The 23,376-nt window shown below is 44.4% G+C and overlaps 1 protein-coding gene across 4 annotated transcripts in view; it reads left to right on the top strand.

The window, feature by feature from the left end:
* XPNPEP1 (X-prolyl aminopeptidase 1) overlaps positions 1-23,376 on the top strand; it is a 49,848-nt gene that overhangs the window by 4,213 nt on the left and 22,259 nt on the right. For 2 of the 4 annotated variants that reach the window (XM_056120395.1, XM_056120394.1), the window contains exons 2-7: positions 844-935; positions 9,617-9,741; positions 17,264-17,327; positions 19,023-19,127; positions 22,673-22,765; positions 23,123-23,266. In XM_056120395.1, the coding sequence (XP_055976370.1) occupies positions 844-935; positions 9,617-9,741; positions 17,264-17,327; positions 19,023-19,127; positions 22,673-22,765; positions 23,123-23,266 (623 nt within the window). Of the gene's footprint in view, positions 1-843; positions 936-9,616; positions 9,742-16,930; positions 17,002-17,263; positions 17,328-19,022; positions 19,128-22,672; positions 22,766-23,122; positions 23,267-23,376 lie in introns of those variants that run through there. The other 2 variants (XM_056120396.1, XM_056120397.1) reach the window with 2 other exon arrangements.

The raw sequence follows: 23,376 nt of genomic DNA, 5'->3' as shown, positions 1-23,376 counted from the left end.
CAGGTTTTTTTAAATGCTATCTCTCTTTTTGAACAGGTATACAAATTAAAAAGATTTAATTATTAATAATTCAGTGTTCATCCATTTTAAAGTTCACATGAAACAGATAAATCCTACATATAGAAGAACCAGTCATTGTGAAGAGAAATGCAGAACGTGGCATGAATTTGCACAGGACCCATGCTAATCTTCTCTGTAACGTTTCCATTCTAGTAGATGTGCTGCTGAAGTGAGCCCAAATTTAGGGGCACTGAAAGATGGGTAAAGCTGATTGAGGGCTGGAAGGTTGACTCTTGGGGAGGTTAAGAGACACTGTAGGCTTTCATACTTGGGGTTCATGGCATCAGATTATCCCTACACTGGGATGGGAGATGTGTGTGCAAATCTCAATAAGAAATTAAAATGAAAATCAATCTCAAAAGCTATGATAGGGAAGCTTATATAGTCAGGACGTGTCTCCTCAGAGGTAAGATTGTCCCCTCTGAAGAAGAGCTCTCAATTAAAGTATAGGCACACTTGAAAAAAGAACGAAACAGAATTTGTACACATGAAAATTTGTTGTTGCAAATATAATCTTCTTAGGCAAATAAGATACTGAATAGGGCTTAGTTAAAGAGGATTCACTGGTTAGAGTGAGACCTGAGAAGATTTAATTTCCCATGATGTTTGATCTGTTCCATCTGAGATTTATTTCCCTCCTGATAACTGGGGTGAGAGTTCTTCGGCCTAACGAAGGAATAGTGATGAAGGAACAGTGACGTTAGGTTGATTTCCGCTCTGACTGTGCCTCGCCACGTTTACTGAGGTCAAAGTCTGCAATATCCTGTTCTCTCTCTTCTTAAGGACAAGTCACCCGGATTTTCAGCTGAGAAATTTAAGGATAATTGAGCCTAACGAGGTGGTGACACACTCAGGAGACCCAGGTGTGAAATCAGGTAATAATTTTACCTATTAATTAGATGCAACATCTCAAGAGGATTTTAGGTTCCCTCTACCCCAACCCCAGATTGGGAGAGAACAGAGGGAAGAGAATCAGTGAGTGAGAATGCTGGGGGTTGGGGAGATGTGTATCTGGAAATTAAAAAACATTTTGTCCTTTGTCATCTTAGGAAGGTAGTTATTACTTCTGCATGTTTGCTGTGTTTCTTCTAGATGGTAAGATAGAAAATTACAGTTTTTGCAGTTTTCATTGGTCAGTGGTTGCAGTGGTAGTGGTGATGGTAGTGATCGTTTTTATTGGAAAAGTCCTATTCTGGTATTTCTAATTATTATAGTTAGTCCTTTATTGGCCACTTAAGACATTAGCATTTCATTTTCATCGTAAGATTATGAAATGAGAAGAATTATTTCTGTACATTTTTTTTTTGTAATTATTTTGTACATTTAGGAAGATCGTTTTAGGGAAGAGTTTCTCATCTCGCTCTTCTCAAATTTTTTAGTTGTTTTGCTGGGTTGCCAGAAACCTGGATTCTTAAAAGTAGTGTATTGCTGTGTATCTTAACCGTACAAGTTAGTACTTTTTTTTTAATGGATTATTTATCGTTTCCTTTTAGTTAATTGCAAAAACCAAATCCATTCCTTAAAGCACATAAAAAACTATGACTATTCTTTTTTTGAAGATCAGTGTTTAATGCTAAAATTGTAGACTCTTTTAGTGTTTTTGGTATAGATGTGTCTAATTCATTTTGAGTTATTAGGAGGGCAGAGGAAGAAAAGGGAAAATGTCATAGAATCACATGTTTGAAGATAACATCTTTTTTCTGTTTTTTTATTTTTTATTTTTTATTTTTTGCTTATAGAAATAAATATAAAGGTTCAGGAAAATAGAGAATATTGAGTTTATTTGAGATTATAGATTCCAGCTGAATGCTGAAAGTGATTTGTTTTGATTTGTTTGCGTTTAGAATGCTTCAAGAGAGCTATGGATATGTCCCTAGATAATATAGTATTGTAGAGCTTAGACTTGGGGATTATATAGCCTTGGGTCCTGGTTCCTGATGATCTAGTTGACTTGGGCAAGTATTTAACTGTTTCCTAATGTATAAAATGGAAGTAGTGACTTTTTTTTTCTGGAGGATTATTTTGAGAACTTACTCTCTTTTGGCTTTCTCTTAGTGGTGGGTCAGAGAATCAAATGTCTAATATTGAAAGAGCAGCTTGACATTTGTCTGTGTGTGTGTTAAGATGCTTAAATTGCAGTAAACCAGCCCCTTTAAATTGGAGTAAATAGACCCAAAGAAGATTAGTATGGGTCCTTCAGACATTGTAGGAATCCTAGCTGGTGCTTCAGATTCAAATAATACTTAAATTTATTCAGTGTCTCAGATACTGTGTATGGAGATTTCACACATGTTAAATTCTTTTCACCACCTAGTGATGTAAATAATGGTGTGCTTTTCATGTACCTCTTATCAGCGAAAAGTCTTTTTGTGATAAAAGTTAAAGACTGAGGCACTTATTTCTAAAAACAGGCCTGCATTATCAAGACTTTTAAGTGAGTCATTCTCTTTAAAGCATGATTTAAAAATACCTGGCGGTGTAGAGACTAATGTTACATCATGGACAAGGCTTGTTGTTCTTGGCTTCGTACTTCCCTGTATACCCTGATTAGCTTTTGGCTGCTCTTAACATTTCTGAAAAATAATGTGATGTGAAATGAACAGAGACTAAATAGGGCATCTTGTAAGGTTTTTGCTTTCACTGAAGATCATTGCTGTTTATTATGTTGAATCTAAAAAAGATAGTGACAAGGTTGTGGTATCAGCTAGCACTGAGTGAGCATATATATGTCTATATATTATATATATGCACACATATTATATATGTGCATCACTTGTATCACTTGTCATCCTGTTGATCTTCGATTTGCTCTAGCAGGTGCCGGTAACTTCTCCATTTGTCCCTGTTGTGTGCTAGTGTAGCCCAATGGCATCTGCTTGCTTACAGATGCCATTGTTTAGTTGTTTCGCTGGAACACAAAGAGCCTCAAACCATTTGTTCAGGGTTTTGATGAAGAAGTCTGACCATCTCGTAGGTGGGCAGCCACACGTTCTTTTGATATATATATATATATATATATATAGCGCAGGGCTGAATAGGTGGATTCAAGAGATGAGGATGACATAGTTCTTGCCTTAAGGAGAAGCATTATATATAACTCTTTTTATGAGTTGTCACATTTTTTCATGGTTAGGTAATTGTGTGTCTAACTGTTAATTGCAAATATATAACATTTACTATGTAACAACCATGGTTTCTAAGTGCTTTATGTATAGTAACCGATTAAATCTTTATATTAGTTGTCCTGTGAGGGTCGCCAGCTTACACCCATCTTTTTATCTCCTTTACCTTGGCTGCATGGTCAGTTGCTGCCATGTCCATGACTGGGTCTTATAATTGCATCATTTATCCCTTACTCAGTGCTGTGTAGTTGCTCACTGAGTCACTTTTAGGACGTGTTGTCTTTTGTGTTTATAACCCAGTGTACAACCTTTGCCCCTTGTAGCCACCCTAGTGGCAGTTGTTTCCACTCCCATAGCCTTTTTTTTTTTTTTATAATTTATTTCTTTATTGAATCACTGTGGGAAAAGTTACAGAGCTTTCGGGTTTAGGTCTCAGTCATGTAAATATCAAACACATTTCCCTTTACCAATACTTATTTTTAACCGCGAACCCCAAAAGAACCCCACCTCCCACCCCTCCCAATTCCTGTGAGGCAGATGAGTTCTAGTTAATACTCTATCTACTTTGACTAGATACATTGTTTCGATAGAAGATGCACCATTATTGTTTAGAGTTTACGACCCCCCCCCCCCCCATCAGACATGCTGAAACAGCCTTGTGAAATGATTTGCTTTCTACAGCTGGGTTTAAGAATAAAATGATGTCGCGCAGCTGCAATAGCGGCCGCGCGGTATTGGATTTCTGCTATTTTACTTATTAACCCTGGAAGTATTTCTATTAAAAGTTAGATAGTTAAGATAGTTAAGAGATTGGTTTCTGTGCTCTGGAGTCGTGGCCGTGCCGGAGAGCCGCTCGTGGGGGGCAGCTGGTGACCTTGGTCGGGCGTGAAGGATGGTCCCATAGCCTTTTGACTCGGCCATTGCCTGTTGTTTTTTTGACGTTTGATTTGGTGACCAGTGACACCCATCAAATTTGAAAGATTAAAGGATAACGAGGAAGGACCAGGGGAAGTGTTTTAAGAATGGTGACAGGAAAAGGAGCTGGAAAGATAAAGAGAGCAAGCAGTGTGCTTGCCTTGCGTATGGTCAACCTGGGTTTGGTCACGGGCACTCCATTTGTTCCCCTGAACCCTCCTGGAGTGATCCCTTAGCATAGAGCAACGACTAGCCCTGAGTACTACCTGGTTTGCCCCAACTTCCCCAACCCCCCAAACTCCTTCCCACAAAAAATGGCGTTGGGATAGGTGACATAGGTGGCATTATGGAGGATACTTGAAAATGCCAGTACAGTGGAAAGAAATGATGTCGGTGATTCTGAGGAGCCATCAAGATGAGGAATGTGAGGCAGGAGCTGCTGCTGAAGACTCAAATGTGGTGATGGGGGTGGGGGTGGGGGGGGAGCAGCCAAAAGAGACCAGGATGCAGAGCTTTCTTCTATTTTTTTTTCTTTTGATGGTTCTTGGTTTGTAATCGAGGTTTTTGTGCGTGTCATTGGTTCCTTTGACAGGAAGAACTGATAGTATTGCTATATATTAGCATCTATATATGCTATAAGAATGGCCATCAATGGCCAAGATCCAGAGACTATAAAACCAAGCTCCCGGAAGAGGACAATGCAGACTCTCCTACCCCCACGCCTGGCGCCTGGCTGTCCTCACCGGGGCCCCTTGGAGGGAGGCGGGTTGAGTTTCCCTCTTCGCCATAAGCAGAGCCCTGGCAGCTGAAGACCTCCGGGACCTAGCTACAGCCATGCTGAGACCACTCTCCACATGCTAGGACGAACCTCACGCATGAAGGAACCGTAGAGGAACCCAGGCATGCGGGACCCGGGGCTGAGATCTCCAAGCCTGCTTGGATTGGGACTGGGCCTCCTCCACCCAGGTCCCCCATTTTCCAGTAGCTAGACAGTTATACCCACCAACTGCCATGTAACCCAATCAATGGCCAAGATCTAGAGACTATAAAACCAAGCTCCTGGAAGCACATTTGCGGCCATGCGACCTCTTACTGTCTAGTTCTTGCTCTCAGAAAACTGAGCAGGCTACCGAGAGTATCCTGCCCACATATATGCCTGACTGGGAACACCTGTAAAGGTGATTGAGGCTGCCCCAAAAGCCTCTGTCCCTCTCGGAGAGCCCGTCAAGCTACCAAGAGTATCCCGCCTGCATGGCAGAGCCTGGCAAGCTACCCGTGACTTACTCGATATGCCAAAAACAGTAACAATGATGATCCTCATTCCCCTGACCCTGAAAGAGCCCCCAATATGCCATCGGGCTACACTAGCACGTAACAGGGATGAATGGAGATGTTACTGGCACCCACTCGAGCAAATCGATGTACAATGGGGTGATAGTGATAGTGGTTAGTTAGTGCTGTTGAGCACCCAGATCCTTATGTCAGAATATTCCCTACAAGAACCAAATTCTGTAAGGAAATTAATGATTGTGAAATGACGAATTGACTTCTGTCATTTTAAAATTCCAAGAGCACAGTCTGCTCTCCAGACTAAATCAGATGTTCCCCAAGTATTTCTAATGTATAATCAAGGTTGAAATACTTCTCCAAAGGGAGTCTGTGTGTTTACTTGACTCCTTTTAATGCTAACCTAAAGATCTCAAAAGATCTCATCATAAAGTTTTCAAAGGTTGGGCAGTTTATGAGATAATGATAGTGTTCATTTTGAACCCTACAGAGATGTTGACATAAAATTAGTTAGATCAGATACTTCTGATTCCTTTTTTACAGATAAGTAAGAAATAACAGGCTCCATAGATCAGATAAAAACAAAGAACCGACCTTCTGGAAAGTATTCAGAAGCATCTGTAGTGAAAGGAGCAGGAACCTGTTTGAATTGTAAATAGGACTTTTTTCTAGTGACCCTCATTGGGTACCTTTGTCCTTTGGGGATTTTTGCAGCAGAGCCCCGAGGCTGTCCTGAGGATGAAGGGGCTGTGCTGCATAGTAAATGATTATGACACTTTTCTCTGAGTTCCCAGATCAATAAAATATCTCAGAGGGGAAATCTCTTGGAGGTAATCTTAATGAATGTGATACAGATGTCCAATGAAGCAGCAGATGAAAATATGGCAGAAAATAATCATAAAAGGAGTCATATCTGGTAGGTTATAAACAACAGTGAATCAGGGCTCAATCCTTAAAGATGTTTTTAATGTAATATGTATACTTATTACATTGAAGCATAATGTAGTATATGTATACTATTATATTGAAGCATTGCATTTAAAATATTATATTGCTGTATGAAGAGTGAATATAGGTAAGCTCTAGATTTCAGGGAATAAATGCATTATGACTAACTGTCCACTATGGCATTAGAGTATGTTTGGTTTAATGAAATGTCTTTAATTTGTTTTAAAAGTGCACTGGCAGTATCCAAAACACTGACCACATTAAATACTGGTAAAAGATGTAGAACAGTAATGACTTTTATTCCTTAATGGCGGAATGTAAAATGGTAAGGCCATTTTGGAAGACAACTTAGCAGTTTCTTATAAAACTATACTGTTGTGCCATCTGATATAGCAAGGGTGCTTCTTGGTTTTACCCCCAGTAGATAAAAACTTAGGTCCTGGGCTGGAGACATGGCTTACTGATAAAGCTCGTGCGTTGCATGTTCAAGGACCTAGATTTGATTCCTGTCACCCCATGTTCCCCCAGCACTTCTGGGAGTGACCCCTAAGCCAGTGGGGTCTGAGAAGCTCTTGAGCACCTCTGGGCGAGGCTCTTAAATAAACAGATTGAAAGAGGTCTGGGTCTGCATAGAAGCTTGCATTGGGATATTTATACTTGCATGATTTATAATGGTCAGAATTTGAAAGCAGCTGCCAAATTTAGTGGTCAATAACCTTGAAAAGTTTTGAACCCTCAAATAGTTTTTAACTTTTATTTAAGTTTTCAGCTTTCAGCTATCGAAACTTGAAAGCAGTGACCAAAACTTGACAACAGAACATGAACCATTCTTCAGTAGGTAACGGATATATAAACTGGTTTTTCTAGATCAGGGTTTCTCAGTCAGGGCCCATATAGTTCCCTGTGGATCCTCAGGATGTCCCCAGGGGGCCCTGAATGTAAGAATTATGTAAATGGGGGTGGCACAGCCTGACTCTTGGGGGCCAACACATAGGATGGGGGACATAGGAAGAAAAGAGATTTGAATGCAGCCACAGCCTGAAAAAGACCTGAGGACCACTGGTCTAGAGAAAAGAATATTATTCAGTGAAAAAGAAAAGAACGGTCAAACCACAGTCAGCCATGGCAGAATTTTAAATACGTAGGCGAAGGAAGCTAATCGATAAGCCTGTATATAGTGCTTCATTACAATTATATGACTTTCTGGAATAGACAATAACTATGGAGACACTAGAAATAAAAATTAATTGTTAGGGGTTTGGTAAAGAGGGATGAATAGAATGAGCAAATACCTGCTTTGCCAGCGTGAGGTCTTCAGTTGATTCCTTTATGTCAGAGCAGAGGATTTTCAGGGCAATGAAAACTATTAAACTATTCTGTATGATAATGTAATGGTGACATTAAGGACGATATACACATTTGTCAAAATCTGTAGACATTACCGCACCCAGAGTGAAGAGAGGATAAACTATAAATTTTGGGGAATAAATTTATCAATGTAGGTCCACCAGTTGTAACAAATGTACCTCTCTCTTGGGGTGGGGGTGCCTTTGTAGTGGGGGTGCAACAATGTATGTTAGGGCTGGGCAGTATATGGGAATGTGCATACTTTCCCACGAAACTTGAATTGCTACGAAACATAAAATGTATTTAAAAATTAGTTGACAAGTTCATTGTTCTACTTTGAATTCTAATAGGCTAGATTTTATGTGGACTGTAGTCAAATACATTTGATTAATGTTCTATAATAGACTTTCTGAAGTTGTTATGTAGCCGTGGTACTATAGCTATGATGTTTACCAGAGCTGTTGACTGAGGTTAGTATTTATGGCCATAAGGGTGTTATGAAGAACCAACCAAAGTGGTTTCTAAGAGCTTGGCATCGTCTGTGCCTTCATTCCAGGTACTTGCGCACACTGAGAGGCAATGCTCTTTGACTACTTACAAATTAGTAGAAGTTTAAGAATTTCTGGGAAGATTAGATTTAAATTTTGTATTTTCATTTATTTTTTATTTTCTAGAGCTGGTGGCTCGAGCTCTGGTTTTATTGGTATGGTAGGCTCTTGGAGACTTTGAGTTCTACTTGGGATGCATTTAGAAAATGTTGGTTTTACCCTGCACCCTCCACATTTTAGAGAGGAGGACACAGTGCATTTAGGCCCAGCACCACAGTAGAATGTGCATGTTGGCATCCCGCAGGGTGTGTGAGAGCACCACAGCTAAGAGTGTGCAAGCACTGTAAAGAGGGGCGAGTACTGCTGCCAGGAAGTGCAGTCTCCCATGTGTGTGATCATCAAGAGTGACCCTCAGCAAGCACTGCAGTCAGAATGGGCATGAATACCCCCTTGTGAGCACTGCAGCCAAGTGTGTGAGCACCACAACCAGATATATTGCAACAAGGGTAAATAGTGGGGAAAAACATCTTACACTTATCTTTTAAAGAAGTTACACGTAAGTAGTATAACACAAGAAAATAAAATAAAAACCACTCAAAAGTATTCTACCAAACTGTAGCTGCTTTTAATACCTGAGTGACTAACCTTTTAGAAACATCTCTCTGCATATGCACATACTGGGTTTAAGATAACTAGGAACAATCTGTGTTCTTTCATAATCTGTTTTTAATCATCCATCAGTGTTGTCAGTATCTTTTCAAGTTAAATATAGCCTTTTATTTTTTTGATCTCCATAAGTTGATTTCAGAGTGTGCTTTAGTGAATTCTGTTTTGTGCCCACCATTTACCTACTATCAACAAAGATCTTTGTGTACTTGAATCAATCTTTGTGTACCTGAATCTTTGTGTACTTGTATCATTATCTGTAGAATAAAGTCCTCATAGTAACAGAGGTCACTTGATCGGTTTGGAAATGAGTGTTAGTAATTCATCTCTACTTGTCACAAATGGATATTTGGAAATGGTATTTAAGGATGCTCAGGATGGGGCTGGAGCCAGACTCCAGTGGGCTGGGCATTTGCCTGGCACTTGGCCAACCCCTGTTTGATTCCCGGCACCTCATAATGTCCCCCGAGCCTGCCATGTTTGGCCCTTGAGTTTAGAGCCAGGAGCACTGCCTTGTGTGCTGCTCTCCAAACCGCCCCCCCCCCACACCCCCCACCCCAAAGAAGGTAAGTATCAGTAACTTTGGTCTCGGTCTGAGGGTGGGAATGTCAGTTTGAAGACCTAGCCGTTGTGGGACAGAACATGCTCTCGGGCTCCTTTGGGATGCATCATTGAGTTGTATGGGGCAGGCTTATTTTGTCACCATCTCTTTTGTTGTTGCAGGTGGCAGAATGGCCCCAAAGATAACTACAGAGCTGCTTCGGCAGCTGAGACAAGCCATGAGGAACTCCGAGTATGTTACGGAGCCCATCCAGGCCTATATCGTTCCATCAGGAGATGCCCACCAGGTACCTAGTGGAGAAGAGCCAACAGTGGACATTGTCATCTCCTTTCTTTTCATTCTTTTTCTCAACCCAGATGTGTCTGCAGGATTTTAGTTGTGAACTCACAACCTCACTTAACCGCTGGGCTTGACACTGTGTTTAGTTGGATCTCACTGAGTATTTGTTGATTTGTCTCTGGCTTCCCCGTTTCCAAAGAATATATCCAGCCATTGACGGTTTATTTGTGAGCTTTTATTTTCAAGAGACTCCTCCTTGTATTAAAAACATTTGACCTGTGAGTATTCTTTGAATTAAAAATGGAAGGTTTCTTATAAGGGTGTGAGAAGCCTTCGTAGCATTCTGTTTCATTTTCAGTTTTCTTCTGCCTGAAGTTAAGATAAAATCTGTATGTTTATGAGTAGGGTTCATTCTTGTAGCCCAGCCAAACCAAGATTATCTTAATATTCTTGGTCTGTGGTGCTGTCCTTGGAGCTTTCTCTTAATGCCTTTGTTTTGGTCCTCATTAAAGCAGTTTTGGGCTCAATATCTTGATTGATTGATTTAAAAATAATTTTTTGGTCTTTGACATTAGATAAAACCTAATAAAACCAAACAAATTCCTTGTTAAACTCTGGCAGGGAGGCTGGCCAAACCGTGGTTGATATTCCAAGTCATCTCCAGCTTTTAATCTTTTGCTAATGGTCCTGGAGCAAGAGAGTGACGTGGTCAGTCAGAGAGGCAGTGTTTAGTGTGCACCAGAGACAGGAAATACCAGGATCTGAGACCACCGTTCTGAGGCCACTGAAAGACCCCAGAGGTTTGGTAGAGAGGGTTTTGATTTGGGTACTGGCCTCAGTAGCAGAGCAGGGGGATCCAGAGGAGAAGGAAAGAGGGAATTAGAAGCAGCAGACATGCAGGCAGTGGACCGAGCAGTTTGCGAAGTTTGGAACCCATGTTTGTGGTACCACCCACAAGAAAGAATTGAGAAGTCCCCCGCTCCTTGCTTTGGTTCCTGTGGAAAGGAGGGGCACTGTTGGAGCAACTTGTAAACGGGACTCTGGGCCGTCGCCAGGATTGTGAAGACAAGGAGGAAGGATTGGCCTTGCGTGCGACTTTCCCAGCAGCCTTCTCGGGAATAGAGAGACTGCTGTTCCCTGTGGCTCTTGTTCCTAATTGTTCCAGTTCTGGCGAGGTTCAGGGTTGATGGAATTTCTCCTCCCTGGTGGGGAAGGGAGGGTGTTGGAGAATGAGGGGGAATCTTGAATTCTGCCCTTTGTGTATGTTCCAAAGTACAAATACACACACCCACACACTGTTCCGTGTCAGAGAGAAAAAGCACCCCTCAAAGCAGAATTATGCAAGGTCTTGGCACTGCAGGGGTCTGCTTTTTCCCCTCCTCTGCAACTCTAAGGGTTTTTCTTTTTAAACTCAGAACAAGAGTTGTGTGGTATTAATGAGTTTGGGCCCGGAGGGCCTTTGACAGGAAGGAATTGCCGATTCTCCCTGGTACTTTGGATGCTTTCATGTACCATCTAAGTCAAACATTGGGATTTGTGGGCGAGAGTCATTGGTTGGGGCCAGAGCTATGCCAGCACTGCCTGTAGAAATCTGATTTTTTTTTTCATCCTCTACATCTGTAAAAAGCCCGATATTCTGCTCTCGGGCTTGATTTTGTCAAAGGGTCATGTTTTTTGTCAAGGGTGATTCTGCCAGCTTGAGATTTTGGCTGTGTTTATGGTTCCTCTTTCTGGAAGACATGAATCAGATTTTCCTAAACTCTCAATCCTACTTTCATTTCTCCTGGAGTTGACTTCCTGTTTTGTTTTGTATTTCTTAAATAGCTTCTCTCTCCTGGAGGAGTGGTGGGAAGGGATTTTTTTTTCTTTCTTTTTTTTTTTTTTTTATCACAGAGCAGTTTTCTCCATTGTATTAGAGTAATGCGAGGTGGGGGAACACTTCTCAGAGCTTCAATAGTCTGCAGCTGTGGAGCGTTTCTTGTTCGTGCAGTAGTTGGGGTGGTCGGTGTGCAACTTTCTTTGACTAGGAAGAAGAATGATGCAGGGAACCAGGTGCTTTCTATCATCATCTTCTTTTTTTATTTTCTGGTTTTGGGGCCACACCCACCAGTGCTCAGGGCTTATTCCTGGCTCTGGGCTCCGGGATCACTCTTGGCAATGCTCAGGGGACCATTTGGGGATGGAACCTGGGTTGGCCACACGCAAGCACCCTGCCCACTGTACCATTTCTCTAGCCCAACTGTCGATCTTCTGATGCTACTGTTCCAGCTGTTGGAAGGGGGGGAGTAAGGGAAAGGCACCCCCATTTTTTCAATCGCTCCAATTCAGATACTACTTCCTACCCACATTTCACTGGTGAAAACCAGTCATGTGGTTCCAACTTGCTGATTGGGGATCTGGGAGTCCTGAACAGGAAGTTCTTTTCCAGTGCTTTTATACTAAGAATGGACAGTGGGCATGAATCTTCATAGAACAATTTGATTTTCCAATGTACCTTAACTTGGTTTCACTTAAGAGATAAGAAAAGGCCACAGGCTGAGAATTATCTTTGTGTTTGGGAATAGGCTCTAGTCTCAGGACAGTCTAACCTTTGGGACTCACTGTGAGTGCTCTTACTCATTCAGTTTCCGTTTTGTTGAGAACCGGTATGACTGATGCTCTGAACTAGGCTGATGGTCTTATGCCAACAAAGTGTTGGCAAGGAGGAATAATGCTGCACCATTGTAAGTTCTCATCATGTCACTTGTGTGTCTCGGTATCTTGTGATTGTGTCATGTACTCTTCTTTTAACCCAGGCTGGGTCATTTCACCTTCACATCTCTTGAACTTTCAGTCTCTCTCTAGAACTCGCATGAGGTTTCGGTCTCCTGGTGTGATGCCCGAGATCCTTGACCACTGGCTTCTGTCTGCCTTTCTTTAGAATCTTTGCTGCCACTTTTGAACTTATGTGCAAACGGTTAGGCTAGTCGGCTCACTGTTTGTCTGCAGACCCCTTGCTCTGGAGTTTTCTCAGACTTTTCCTCTCCCCTGGATTGCTTTTCCTGCTTCTCCCCTGTCATGGTAACTTGGGTCTAACCTTTGAGTTTAGCCTGATGGCAGAAGGCAGATCTGTGCAACCTTGAAACCACAGGGCAACTGAGATTCTGTAGTTACCTTAGTCCGTTCTCTGGCTTAATGTTTCATGGATACCTCTTACTTTGTTGATTGATTATTCAGTATCAAGAGGGTATTTTTGTATGTTTCCTGTAGAACAGTGTTTCTCAGTGTTTGTCAGTATAGGTGATACTGTCCCTTGGGGAGCATCAGACTGGTATGGGTGTGTGTGTGTGTTTGTGTGTGTGTGTGTGTGTTGGGGGTAGCCTTAGGTATAATTGGGAGGTACTTTCTGTTTGCTTAAAGAATGTAGGTTTTGGGGGCCAGGAAGATAAGCAGAATTTAGGATACACGCATGTGTCCCATGTCAGTCAGATCCCCTGGCACCTTATGTTTCCCTGAGCAATGCTGGTGCAGCCCTGGACAATCTCCAGGTCTCCAGGCCCACTGGCATGGTTGCTGAGAATCACCAGGAAAGGCCCTGAGCCTCCTGAGCACCACTTGAGAAGATCTCCCTCATCCCACAGGGGGAAAAAAGTAAACACCCAAATGAAGTAGATTTCCGTGGGTGTGCTTATTATTATTATTATTATTATTATTTTTCTGTAAAGGGGACCTTAGGCTAAGTACGTTTAAGAACCTCTCTGCAGACTCTATAGTTCATTGCCTGGTGCGTGTTATTCATGCTATCACTTTATTAATAACTTAGCATGTGCTAATTGCTTTATGTCATACTGTAGCCCTTCATGGCAGGCATTCTTTTCATCCTGTTTTTTAACTTATAAGGAAATTGAATCCAAGATTTATCGGACGAGTAAGTAGGTTTGAATATAGGTCTGCTTAAGTCTTGGGTGTATGGGATGTCTTGTTACGAGGGTGAAGAAAGCAGAGGGGAATGTGGGCATGCCCCACGGTCATTGTCTCCTCAGCGTTGATAATCCAGTTGTTCAAACTGGATGTGTGCAGTATCTGTTCAAAATAAAAGAGGTTGCTTAGCAGCATGGGAAGGGTGTGGACTTTTGAAAACTCTATGAGAGATCAGATATCTGGTCTCCTTCTGAGAACAGTGGGACCTTGGCGGAGCACTTCTCAGCTTATTTTTCTTTCCTCTGTAAAAGGAGGAGACAGACCCCCGCCTACCCCCCCAGCTGCTGTTGGGCTGGGAAGGAAATGAATATAGTTACTGGTAATTAGTAGGTGTTCGGTACATTTGAGCCAGTACCATTAGCATCACCCAAGGCAGGGCATGGATAGATTCCACTGTGGGCATCCTGTAAATGCATAGATACAGGAGAGCTGAAAGGTGGTGGGTGGCAGAGCTTCATGGAAGAGGGTACCCTTTGAGCTGGATTTTCAGAGATGACTTTATTGGATACTTTAAAAAGTGGAGTTAGCATTATAAACATGTATGTCTAGTTTCCCTTGAAATGCTAAAGGTTGGCAGCAGGAGGCCCTGGAGCGGAGGAGAAGCTACTTGCTGTAGAAAAGATGCTCCTTGGCCCGAATTCCTCATTCAGTTTCCTTCCCAATCCGCTATGGCAGTTGAGAGTGAACCTCCAGTTATAATACCTTCTAGTCTTTTTCCTTTCGGGCAAAGTAATTTCCTCCTGCTGGTAAAATGAGTTACTACAAACTTGGTGACTTAAAACTACACACACTTATTATTCGGAGGTCTGGCATCCAAAGTGAGTCAGCTGGGCTACTGAAAGTTCTGTCACAATTCCAGTGTACATGTGGGCGGGGACTTTCCACACCCAAAATAAGCTTTCTCAGGCACCATCTGGGTGTGCTTCAAGTCAGCTCAGTTCAGAGAGTGTTTACCTGGTTGTCACATCACGTGCCCCGGTTTGACAGCATTTGACAGGCAAAAGGAAGAGCATGTGTGAAGGTCCTGGGGCAGGAATGAGCTGGGGAAGAACCAAGAGCAGAAGTCAGGCCGGTGTGTCTGGTGTCCCGTGAGAGGGAGGATGGGGAGGAGTCCCTGAGAGGGTGGGAGGGCCATGTCAGGTGCCTGTGGGTGCATGAGGGCTGGGATTTGATCCCGTGTGGTGAGAAGCTGTCAGAGGCTTTGGAGCAGAACGTTAGCATGCATGTCTGATGCATGTTTGTGTGTGTGTGTGTGTGTGTGTGTCATTAAGAATTGACTTTTAAAGGTGCACTTTGAGTGTGAATTGTAGGGGTACTGGTCTAGGTAGAGTTGATTGAGGCTTGGATCAACGTCTAGTATCAGAGATGAGAAAATTGGATGATCTTGAAGAAAAAGAAACCCATAGCTGTGACTGCTTTGTGCCTTCTTTCTAGCATGCTGTGCCTTTGGCTTCTTCTTGAACTTTCACTTTCCTCAGCAGAGAATGTTTCTGGGCTCTGCCAGCTTCATGGCTTGTGGAAAAGAGTGGGTGGCCTGGGCACAGTGCTTGTCTGGACCTGCTCCGCCTGGTGATACAGAGGTGACCGCTTTGGTCATCGATGTCTTTCTGGCATGTCTACCACTTAGCTCATGTCTAGACATTCTTGTTTCAGACTTCGTCTCGGTCCCAAACCAAACACGTCCACCTGCTGTAAATTCCACCTTCCTTCGGCGAAACCCTCCTCTTGCTTTCACTTAAGAAGGGTGCTCTTGGGGCCAGAGAGATAGTATAGTGGGGAGGGTACTTACCTTGCATGTGGCCAACCCAGGTCTGGCCCGTCCGGTCCCCCAAGCACACAGTGTCCCCCGAGCACCACCAGGAGTAATACCTGAGTGCAGAACTCATCTGGTTGCACCCCCTCAAAGAAAAATATGGGCCATTCTAGAGATGGTCCATTTCTAGAAGTGTCCATCTCTAGAGTGGTCCATCTCTAGAAGTGTACTCTGTTACTAGAAGTGTACTCTGTTACTTCAAAGTTCTGTGTCTTTCAACACCCTGAGGGGGTTTTATCTGCTGAAGACTCTCCAAGTTGGGGTGGGGGCGTTTCTCAGGAACACCATCCCTGGGCATGGGGGAGGGGTGCCCTTTGCTTGGAGCTCCCCCACCAGTGGCACACACTCAGGGTGCAGGCATAAAGCTGACAGGGAATACTGTTGATTTTCAGTCAAGAGAGTCTTATTTGCGAGGCTGGGCATGTAGCTCACTTGGCAGAGTGCATTCTTGGCATATGCACGGTGCTGGGTTTGACTCTCAGCGTTGCCTGCCTCCCCGACTCCAACCCCTCCTCTCTCCCCACCACGCTCCAGGATCATTTTTGTAGCTGCTCTTCAAATGTATGGCCAGCAGAACATTGATTTTCATGTAGTTTCCTCTTAGATGTTCAGGAAGAGAGATTATAAACTCTTCTCCCCAGACTCCGCATTCATAACAACTGCTGAGTTGTTTCAAGTGCTAACTTACTGTTCCTCGGATGAGTCCCTGGGGAGGGGTGGGGTCCCAGCTGGCCCCTTATACCTGTTTTGCATTTTTTTAAAGTTTTGCATCTAATGATTACTAGGTTAAACAAATGAGGTTTATAGCTCATTAAGTTACTTCAAAGTTCTGTCTTTCAACCTCAGTTTTCCCATTTCTTATTGGTAGAAGGAGAGAGACAGTGGCCTCTGGGGGAGGGTTTGGGGGGGAGGGGGGTGGCGCAGTGTGACATAAGGATTTCAGAGGTGAGTCTTTGGTGCCGACTGCTCAGGTTCGAATCCTGCCTCGGCTGTGTGCTTTGTGACTTCAGGCAAATCTTTTGACTCTGTCTTGCTGGATATTGCTGGAAGTTGTGTACCATGGCTTGAGCCCCCAGCCCTGGAAGGAGAGCCTCTTTCTTCAGTCCCTTACCTCCTTCATTCTGAGACCAGGGTATAATTAGCAGGGAAGGGTCTGGGTTGGACATGATGTTTTATTTTGCCAAAACCTCCTGGGTTGGAGGAAGCACTTCCCCTCATTCCCTAACAGGAAGGGAAAAGGGTCTGTGTGGGAGAGATTGGTGACACTACCTTGGCGGACACACGAACAGGAAGTGCAGGAGCAAGCGGATACCCAAAGCGACTTCAGTTTCAGATTATTGGCTTTCCAAACAGAAATTCAGTGTACTCTGTCAGAAAAATAACAGATGCCTAAATGTCAGTGGCAAAGAAGGGAGAAAGGCTCCGGGCTTGTTTTTTTGAGTCAGCTCTCTTAGGCAAGGATAGTTTTCAGTCTGTGTTTCTTCAGTTTCCCAGGTGAGGAAGTAGAAGCGGAGGGAACAACTCTCCTAGTCTTTAATAAGGTGCTTCTTCAGGGTGAGTTAGTTGTTACTGTTTTTAATGTTTAGCTTTTCCATGCAGCTTGGCTGTCCGTCCCTTGAAGTCGGGTGCCATTTTGCCCTAACCAGTGTTTGTTATAACTATAGTGCTTATCACCGGCCGAGCACTGGGGAAGAAGCTGGTGGAGTCCACGAATTGAGGTTCAGTTGTTCAATTCATTGCCCCTTTTGTTTTCCAGAGTGAGTACATTGCTCCATGCGACTGTCGGCGGGCCTTTGTCTCTGGATTTGATGGCTCTGCGGGTAAGTTGTTAAATTTTTATTTTTTTTTTGCTCCCCCAAATTTCACCTCCCCCCAAATCAGTGGGCCAAGTTTCGGCCTGTGCTCTGTAACCAAAGGAAAACACAGCGCAGACGCTCCCCATTGAGTCTACAGAGAGGTGTGAGTTCCTTGTACCCCGCTCCCCAGTTCTCTTTTCGTGACCCTTTCCTTATGCCTTTGCTTTTAAAATGTTTTTATTTAAAAATGGCTTTGTACTTTTTAATAAGTATAAAATACATACAGAGGAATAAGAATGAGGACACCGAGCTCACCCCAGGCCACTGTTTTGAGCTTTCTGGCCCAGCATGATTTTCCAAGTGCTTGGATTTCAGTTTCCTCTGTTTCCACGCTCAGTTTAAGGAACAAAAGTTAATACTGAGTTCACTGTATTGGTATCCTGCCCCAGCTTTTTCAGAACTGTTTTTTCAGAACTGCCCCAGAGTTTCAGGGTGAATAAACTCCTGCTTATTCCTCACTCCCTCCACCCTCCGGCCCCCCTGACTGTTTCCTTCGACGTAAGTGCTGGTGTGTGTTGGTTATCTTGTTAGCACTGAGGTTTAGCTATCCAAAGCCCCGAGTTCCTCCAGGCCTCTGGGAACTGTGGGCCGGAAGAGGTGGGAGGCGTTTCTCTGTTGTTGACTGCTACGTTGCCCGCCCGTGAGCGCTAATGGGCTTCTGTTGGTCTCCCTTAAGAAAGGTCAGGCAGCTCCTTTGTGCTGTCAGGTGGAACAGATCCCTGTGTCCGCACCCCTGTTTGGGATCACAGCCCTCTGTTCTGACCGGGGGTCACTTGTGCTGTTCCAGCTGAGTCAGGGATCAGTACCCTGGCATCCTGTTCCCATCAGAGGCAGGCCCGCTGCTGGTTCTCAGGGGCGTTGTTGTCTCTTGTCTGGAGGTTTCCCTGCAGTCAGACCCACCTGCCTCACTAGAGTAGTCGGTGCTGGGTATATAGGAGCGATGCCTTTCACCAGGAGGTCTTCGGCTGCCAGAGCTCTGCTCAGGGCAGGGAGGGAAACTCAACCCGCCCCCCTCTAAGGGCCCCCAGTGAGGACAGCCAGGCGTAGAGGCAGGAGACTCTGCTGTTCTTTTCCGGGAGGTGGGTTTTATAGTCTCTGGGTCTTGGCCAGATGGGATTACATGGGATGGGATTACATAGCGCTGGGGGTCAGTTGATGGGTGTGACCCCTCCCTACTGGAAGATGGAGGATCTGGGTGGAGGATGCTCAGCCCCGATCCGAGCAGACTTGGAGATCTCAGCCCCAGGACCCACATGCCTTTGTTCCTTCTTCATGCATGTGGACCTTCTCAGCATGGTTGTGACATCTTATTATCTCATTCTTACTTTGGACAATTTGGCAGACTACTGAATGTAACCTGCCCACATGGCAGAGTCTGGCAAACTTCCCAATATTGTGGCTATCCAATATGCCAAATATCCGTGATAATGATGGGTCTCATTCTCCTAACCCTGAAAGAGCCTTGAATATGGCACTTTTTAAAATCTCAGGGCTAGGACAAAGGAGACCTTACTGGTGCCTGCTCGAGGCAATCGATGAACAACAGGATGATTGTGATCGTGATTGTGATTGCCTTTCGCCAGGCTTCCCCACCTGCTAGCGTTTTATGCAGCTTTCGCATTGTTGCCAAAAGCCTTTTCCTTTTCCTTCCTGCTCTAGGCACAGCCATCATCACAGAAGATCATGCAGCCATGTGGACCGATGGACGCTACTTTCTCCAGGCTGCCAGACAGATGGATAGCAACTGGACGCTCATGAAGATGGGTAGGCAGAGGGATGGCCAGCTTCACCTTAGTTGGCAGTTCTTCATTTTGGGTCACACCAGGAGATTCTCAGGGGTTACTCCTGACTCTGCACTCAGGAATTACTCCTGGTGTGCTCGGGGCACCATATGGGATGCCGGGGATTAAACCTGGTTTGGACGCATGCAAGGCAAATGCCCTACCCAGTATACTATCGCTCCGTCCCTGTTGGCAGTTCAGGGAAAGGGATTCATAACCCCTCAGGGCTCTACATTTAACTCTTAAGAGTTAGAATCCCAACTCTTCGGGGACCATTTTTAGAATCCAAGTTGTCTTAGTTAGTTTGAGTTGCCATCACATGTGACAATAATCTGGGTAGCTCAGTTGATGTTTTCTTTTCTGGATGCTGGAAAACAGATTTGGAGCCAAGACCCAGATCTGGGACTTCCGGGAAGTTTCTCTTCCTGTGTTGCTGAGTTGTAGATGGCCACTTTCTCATGTGCCCTTATATGGTTAAGTCTGTCTGTCTTCCTCTTTTTAAAATGTCACCAATCCTACCCTAATGACTGCATTTAACCTTTATGATCTCCAAAAACAAAACCCCCTTTGTCCAAGTACAGATATTTGGGTGTTAGGGCTTCAATAAAGGAATTTGTGGGGGAGCAGTTCAGAAAACTAAAAATCGCATGCATGTGTGTACACACACACACACACACACACACACATACACACACACACACACACACCCACTCACACACACATATATATTTAACTTAGTAACTTAGTATGTTCAGGGTTTGGACGTCTGCTTTAGGAACAGGGGAAACTGAGGGCACTGGAGGCCTGGTGGCTGCTCTTGGCTGCCTCATTCAGAAGTAAAAGTAGGGCCACAGATGTGAGGACATTCTCCCATGAAGTTTCTCTGAGGATCCAGACTTGCTTTTGTTAGCTGTCTGTTGGTGAAGAGTAGTGCTCAGGCCCAGAGTGTGGGTCTGGAACTTTCTTAACTATCAATAGTTTAGTTTTCATGTTTTGTTTTTAATAATAGTAGATACTGGGGCTGGAACAATAGCACAGCGGGTAGGGTGTTTGCCTTGCACGCATCCAGTGGTATTAAAGAAATTACAAACGAAAGGCATAGAGCTCAGGGGGGCTGAGTGCAGTGGGTAGGGTGCTTTCCTTCCAGGTGGCCAGCCTGGGTTTCATCCCGCAGGAGTAAGCCCTGAGCATAGCTGTGTGTGGCCCAAAAACCAAGAAATAAAAAACAAAACCCATAGAGCTCAGTGTTTATTGAATAAATGTATGTATATGCTAGTTTCATTTACTTCTGAAAAGTATGCGTTTTTCCTTATTAAAATAGACTCTCAAAACCTGATTTTAGTGGAGTGCAAACTCTCTCCTGAATTTTTGAAGTTGGAGAATAGAAGAGAAGGGGATTGGTGAGAGGGCTCCCACAGTCAGATGCAGAAGAAAAGCTGAAACCTGCTTGTTCTTGTTTACTGTGGGAAGTAATGAGGAGAGCAGCCTGTCCCCGGATTCACAGTTCACAGAGCAGAGGGCTAGAGCTGGGCTGATTTGATACGAGATCTAAGGACCTGCCTGAGAAGGGTGTGTGTGTGTGTGTGTGTGTGTGTGTGTGTGTGTGTGTGTGTACTTGCTCATGTATAGGGGCCATCACTCTTCATATATGTGTATAGGTATTGTTTACCTTAGGGAGGTAAGGAATATTCTTTCTTGGCTATAATCCATAGCCAGGATAGAATCCATTTTAAATAAACCCATTATTTAAGATGCCTGTTTTTAAGACTTAGAACTATATAAATGCCAAAGCTACAGGCTCATTTTCTTGACAGAGCAAAAGAGTTTATTTAGAAGACACAGATGTGCACATACTTACATACTTTTCTGCAGGCATCGGGGGTTGTGCAGCTGTTATAAATGGACAGGTTAGAGGTCTTTAAGCTTATGTTTATCTTTGGGCTATTCCCAGCTATGATCAGGTCATAGTCCTGGCTCTGCACTTAGGGGTCACCGCTTGAAGACTCAGGGGACCATGTGGGGTACGGGGGATTGAACATAGGTTTTGTACATTGCAAAGCAAGCACCCTGCCTGTTGTTCTATCTCTCCGGCCTGAACTTATAAAAATGTTTTTTTGAAAATTGTGATTCCATGACTTACAATACTGTTAATAATGACTTTAATAACCATATCTATCACTGGTGTAAACTTCTTGAATGCATGCACTCATGAGCGCAACATTTATATGCATGTGCATGCGTGCGTGCGTGCGTGCGGGCGTGTGTGTGTGTGTGTGTGTGTAATAATGGTCATTTTACTACTTTCTTCTTGAACACCATGGGCAGCTAGTGTGTTCTGGGCGGAGGGCATCTCTCTTTGAGGCTGACAGAAATAGCTATTAAGTCTCTTCGCTCTTTGGGTATGTGTGCGAGAAGCCAGTGCTGTCTGCTGACTGCTGCAGGGAGCATCTCCGTGAAGATCCTCCCTCCTGCACTTCGTTCTCCCTCGCTGCCTCTCCCTCCCCCCACTAAGTTCCTTCAGGTGTCTCCCGTGTAGGCGCATTTTTGTGCCTGGGGGTTTGCCAAGATACCTGTCTGCTAGGAGATGTGATTTCATCCTCTGAAAGTTATACCAGGGGCATTAAAAGAAACTTTGCTGCGAAGTGGTTTAGCGGTCTGAAAAAAATTGGAAAGTCTCAAATAGCAAAATAAAAGCTCAGTGCCAGCTTCTAGCCAGGTTTTTAGACTGAGCTCATGTCTAAACCCTTGCACTTCCCTTCTGTGGTTATGTGGTTATTGGTAGCAGAGAGAATATTCTCGATCAGTACCATTTTAGAGTATGTGAACTTTCACTGTGTGTGTGTGTGTGTGTGTGTGTGTGTGTGTGTGTGTCAAATGCCTTTAGTTCTTTTCTTAGCTTATTTGGTGTCGTATGATTAGTCTCTTGAAGCAAAATGGGTTACTGGCTCTTGGGAATTGGGAAGCCTCAGGGAGCCACATGACAGATGACAACACACAGTGACTTGTAGTATGAGGGAAGATTTCTCTGCTGCCAAGTCCTGTCCTTAGCCTTCCGGTCACACTCGGGGCAGGAGGCCTCTGACCCCCACGCTGCCCTCCAGATGAGGGGAGGGCACATGGCACACGCTCCCTTTTCCTCAGGGATGTTCTCAGCTCCTGCCCTCATCAGATTCCAACCCCGAACTCTCATCCTGCTTTTGGGATTAGGAAAGTGACTGAGTGAGAGATGCTGAGCTGGTCTTCGTGGCACCATGTCCCTGGGCTGTCGAATATTCTCACAAGGCCCTTTTCACCGGGAGCAAATAAAATTTTGGCTTGCTTTTGGAAAAATCGCCTTCTCACCCTTCACCTTCCTCCCAGTCTTTGAGAATTAAAGATTTCGATGTTCCGCGTATGGACAGTCTGTCTTCCTGAAGGTGCTTCATGCACATTCTGCCGTCATGAGTGGCGTCCTTCTAGGTAGGACTGTGAGCTCAGGAATGAGTTTTTAAAATTTGTCAAAAGTTTGCATCCATTGTTCTTTTGTAGGTCTGAAGGACACGCCAACCCAGGAAGATTGGCTAGTGAGCGTCCTTCCTGAAGGATCCAGGGTAGGAGTGGACCCACTGATCATTCCTACAGGTGAGTGAGCTTGGGCCCTTCATCCTAGGTGGAGAGGTAAGGTGGGTTATAATGCTTCTCCTGCCTCGTTGTTTTGCCTTGGGAATTTGGGACATTTGGGAACCCAGCATGACTTACTGTCACGATAAGGATCAAGGTTAGGAGAAAAGTTGTGGCATAGAGGCAGGAGAAAACCACTTGGGTCAGGGGTGGGAGTGGAGGGGGTGAGCTTTCAGAGTTTCTGATCCTGAACTTCTGATGCTGGGCTGGGCTCTCCTTCCAGAAATATTTCACCAGACTCCCAAGGCCCTGCGTGAGGCTTCTGCTGAAGTGGGCAGTCAGCTCACGACCGGGCCGTTTTCTTGTGTCTCTCCCCAGACTACTGGAAGAAGATGGCCAAGGTTCTGAGAAGCGCTGGACACTACCTCATTCCTGTCAAGGAGAACCTGGTGGACAAGATCTGGACGGATCGTCCTGAGCGCCCATGCAAGCCCCTCCTCACACTGGGCCTGGATTACACAGGTCAGTGCAGTGCTCCCAGTGGGTCCCCCCGGCAGATGTCCCCTCCGCACTGTCCTCCTGTGATCCACATCTTAATTCAAAGTGAGCTTGAACCGGTGGGATGTGTTTGA

Source organism: Sorex fumeus, unplaced genomic scaffold (genome assembly GCF_029834395.1).
Source record: "Sorex fumeus unplaced genomic scaffold, SorFum_2.1 ptg000043l, whole genome shotgun sequence".
Classification (NCBI taxonomy): domain Eukaryota; kingdom Metazoa; phylum Chordata; class Mammalia; order Eulipotyphla; family Soricidae; genus Sorex; species Sorex fumeus.
This window is presented reverse-complemented; position numbering and strand designations above follow the sequence as displayed.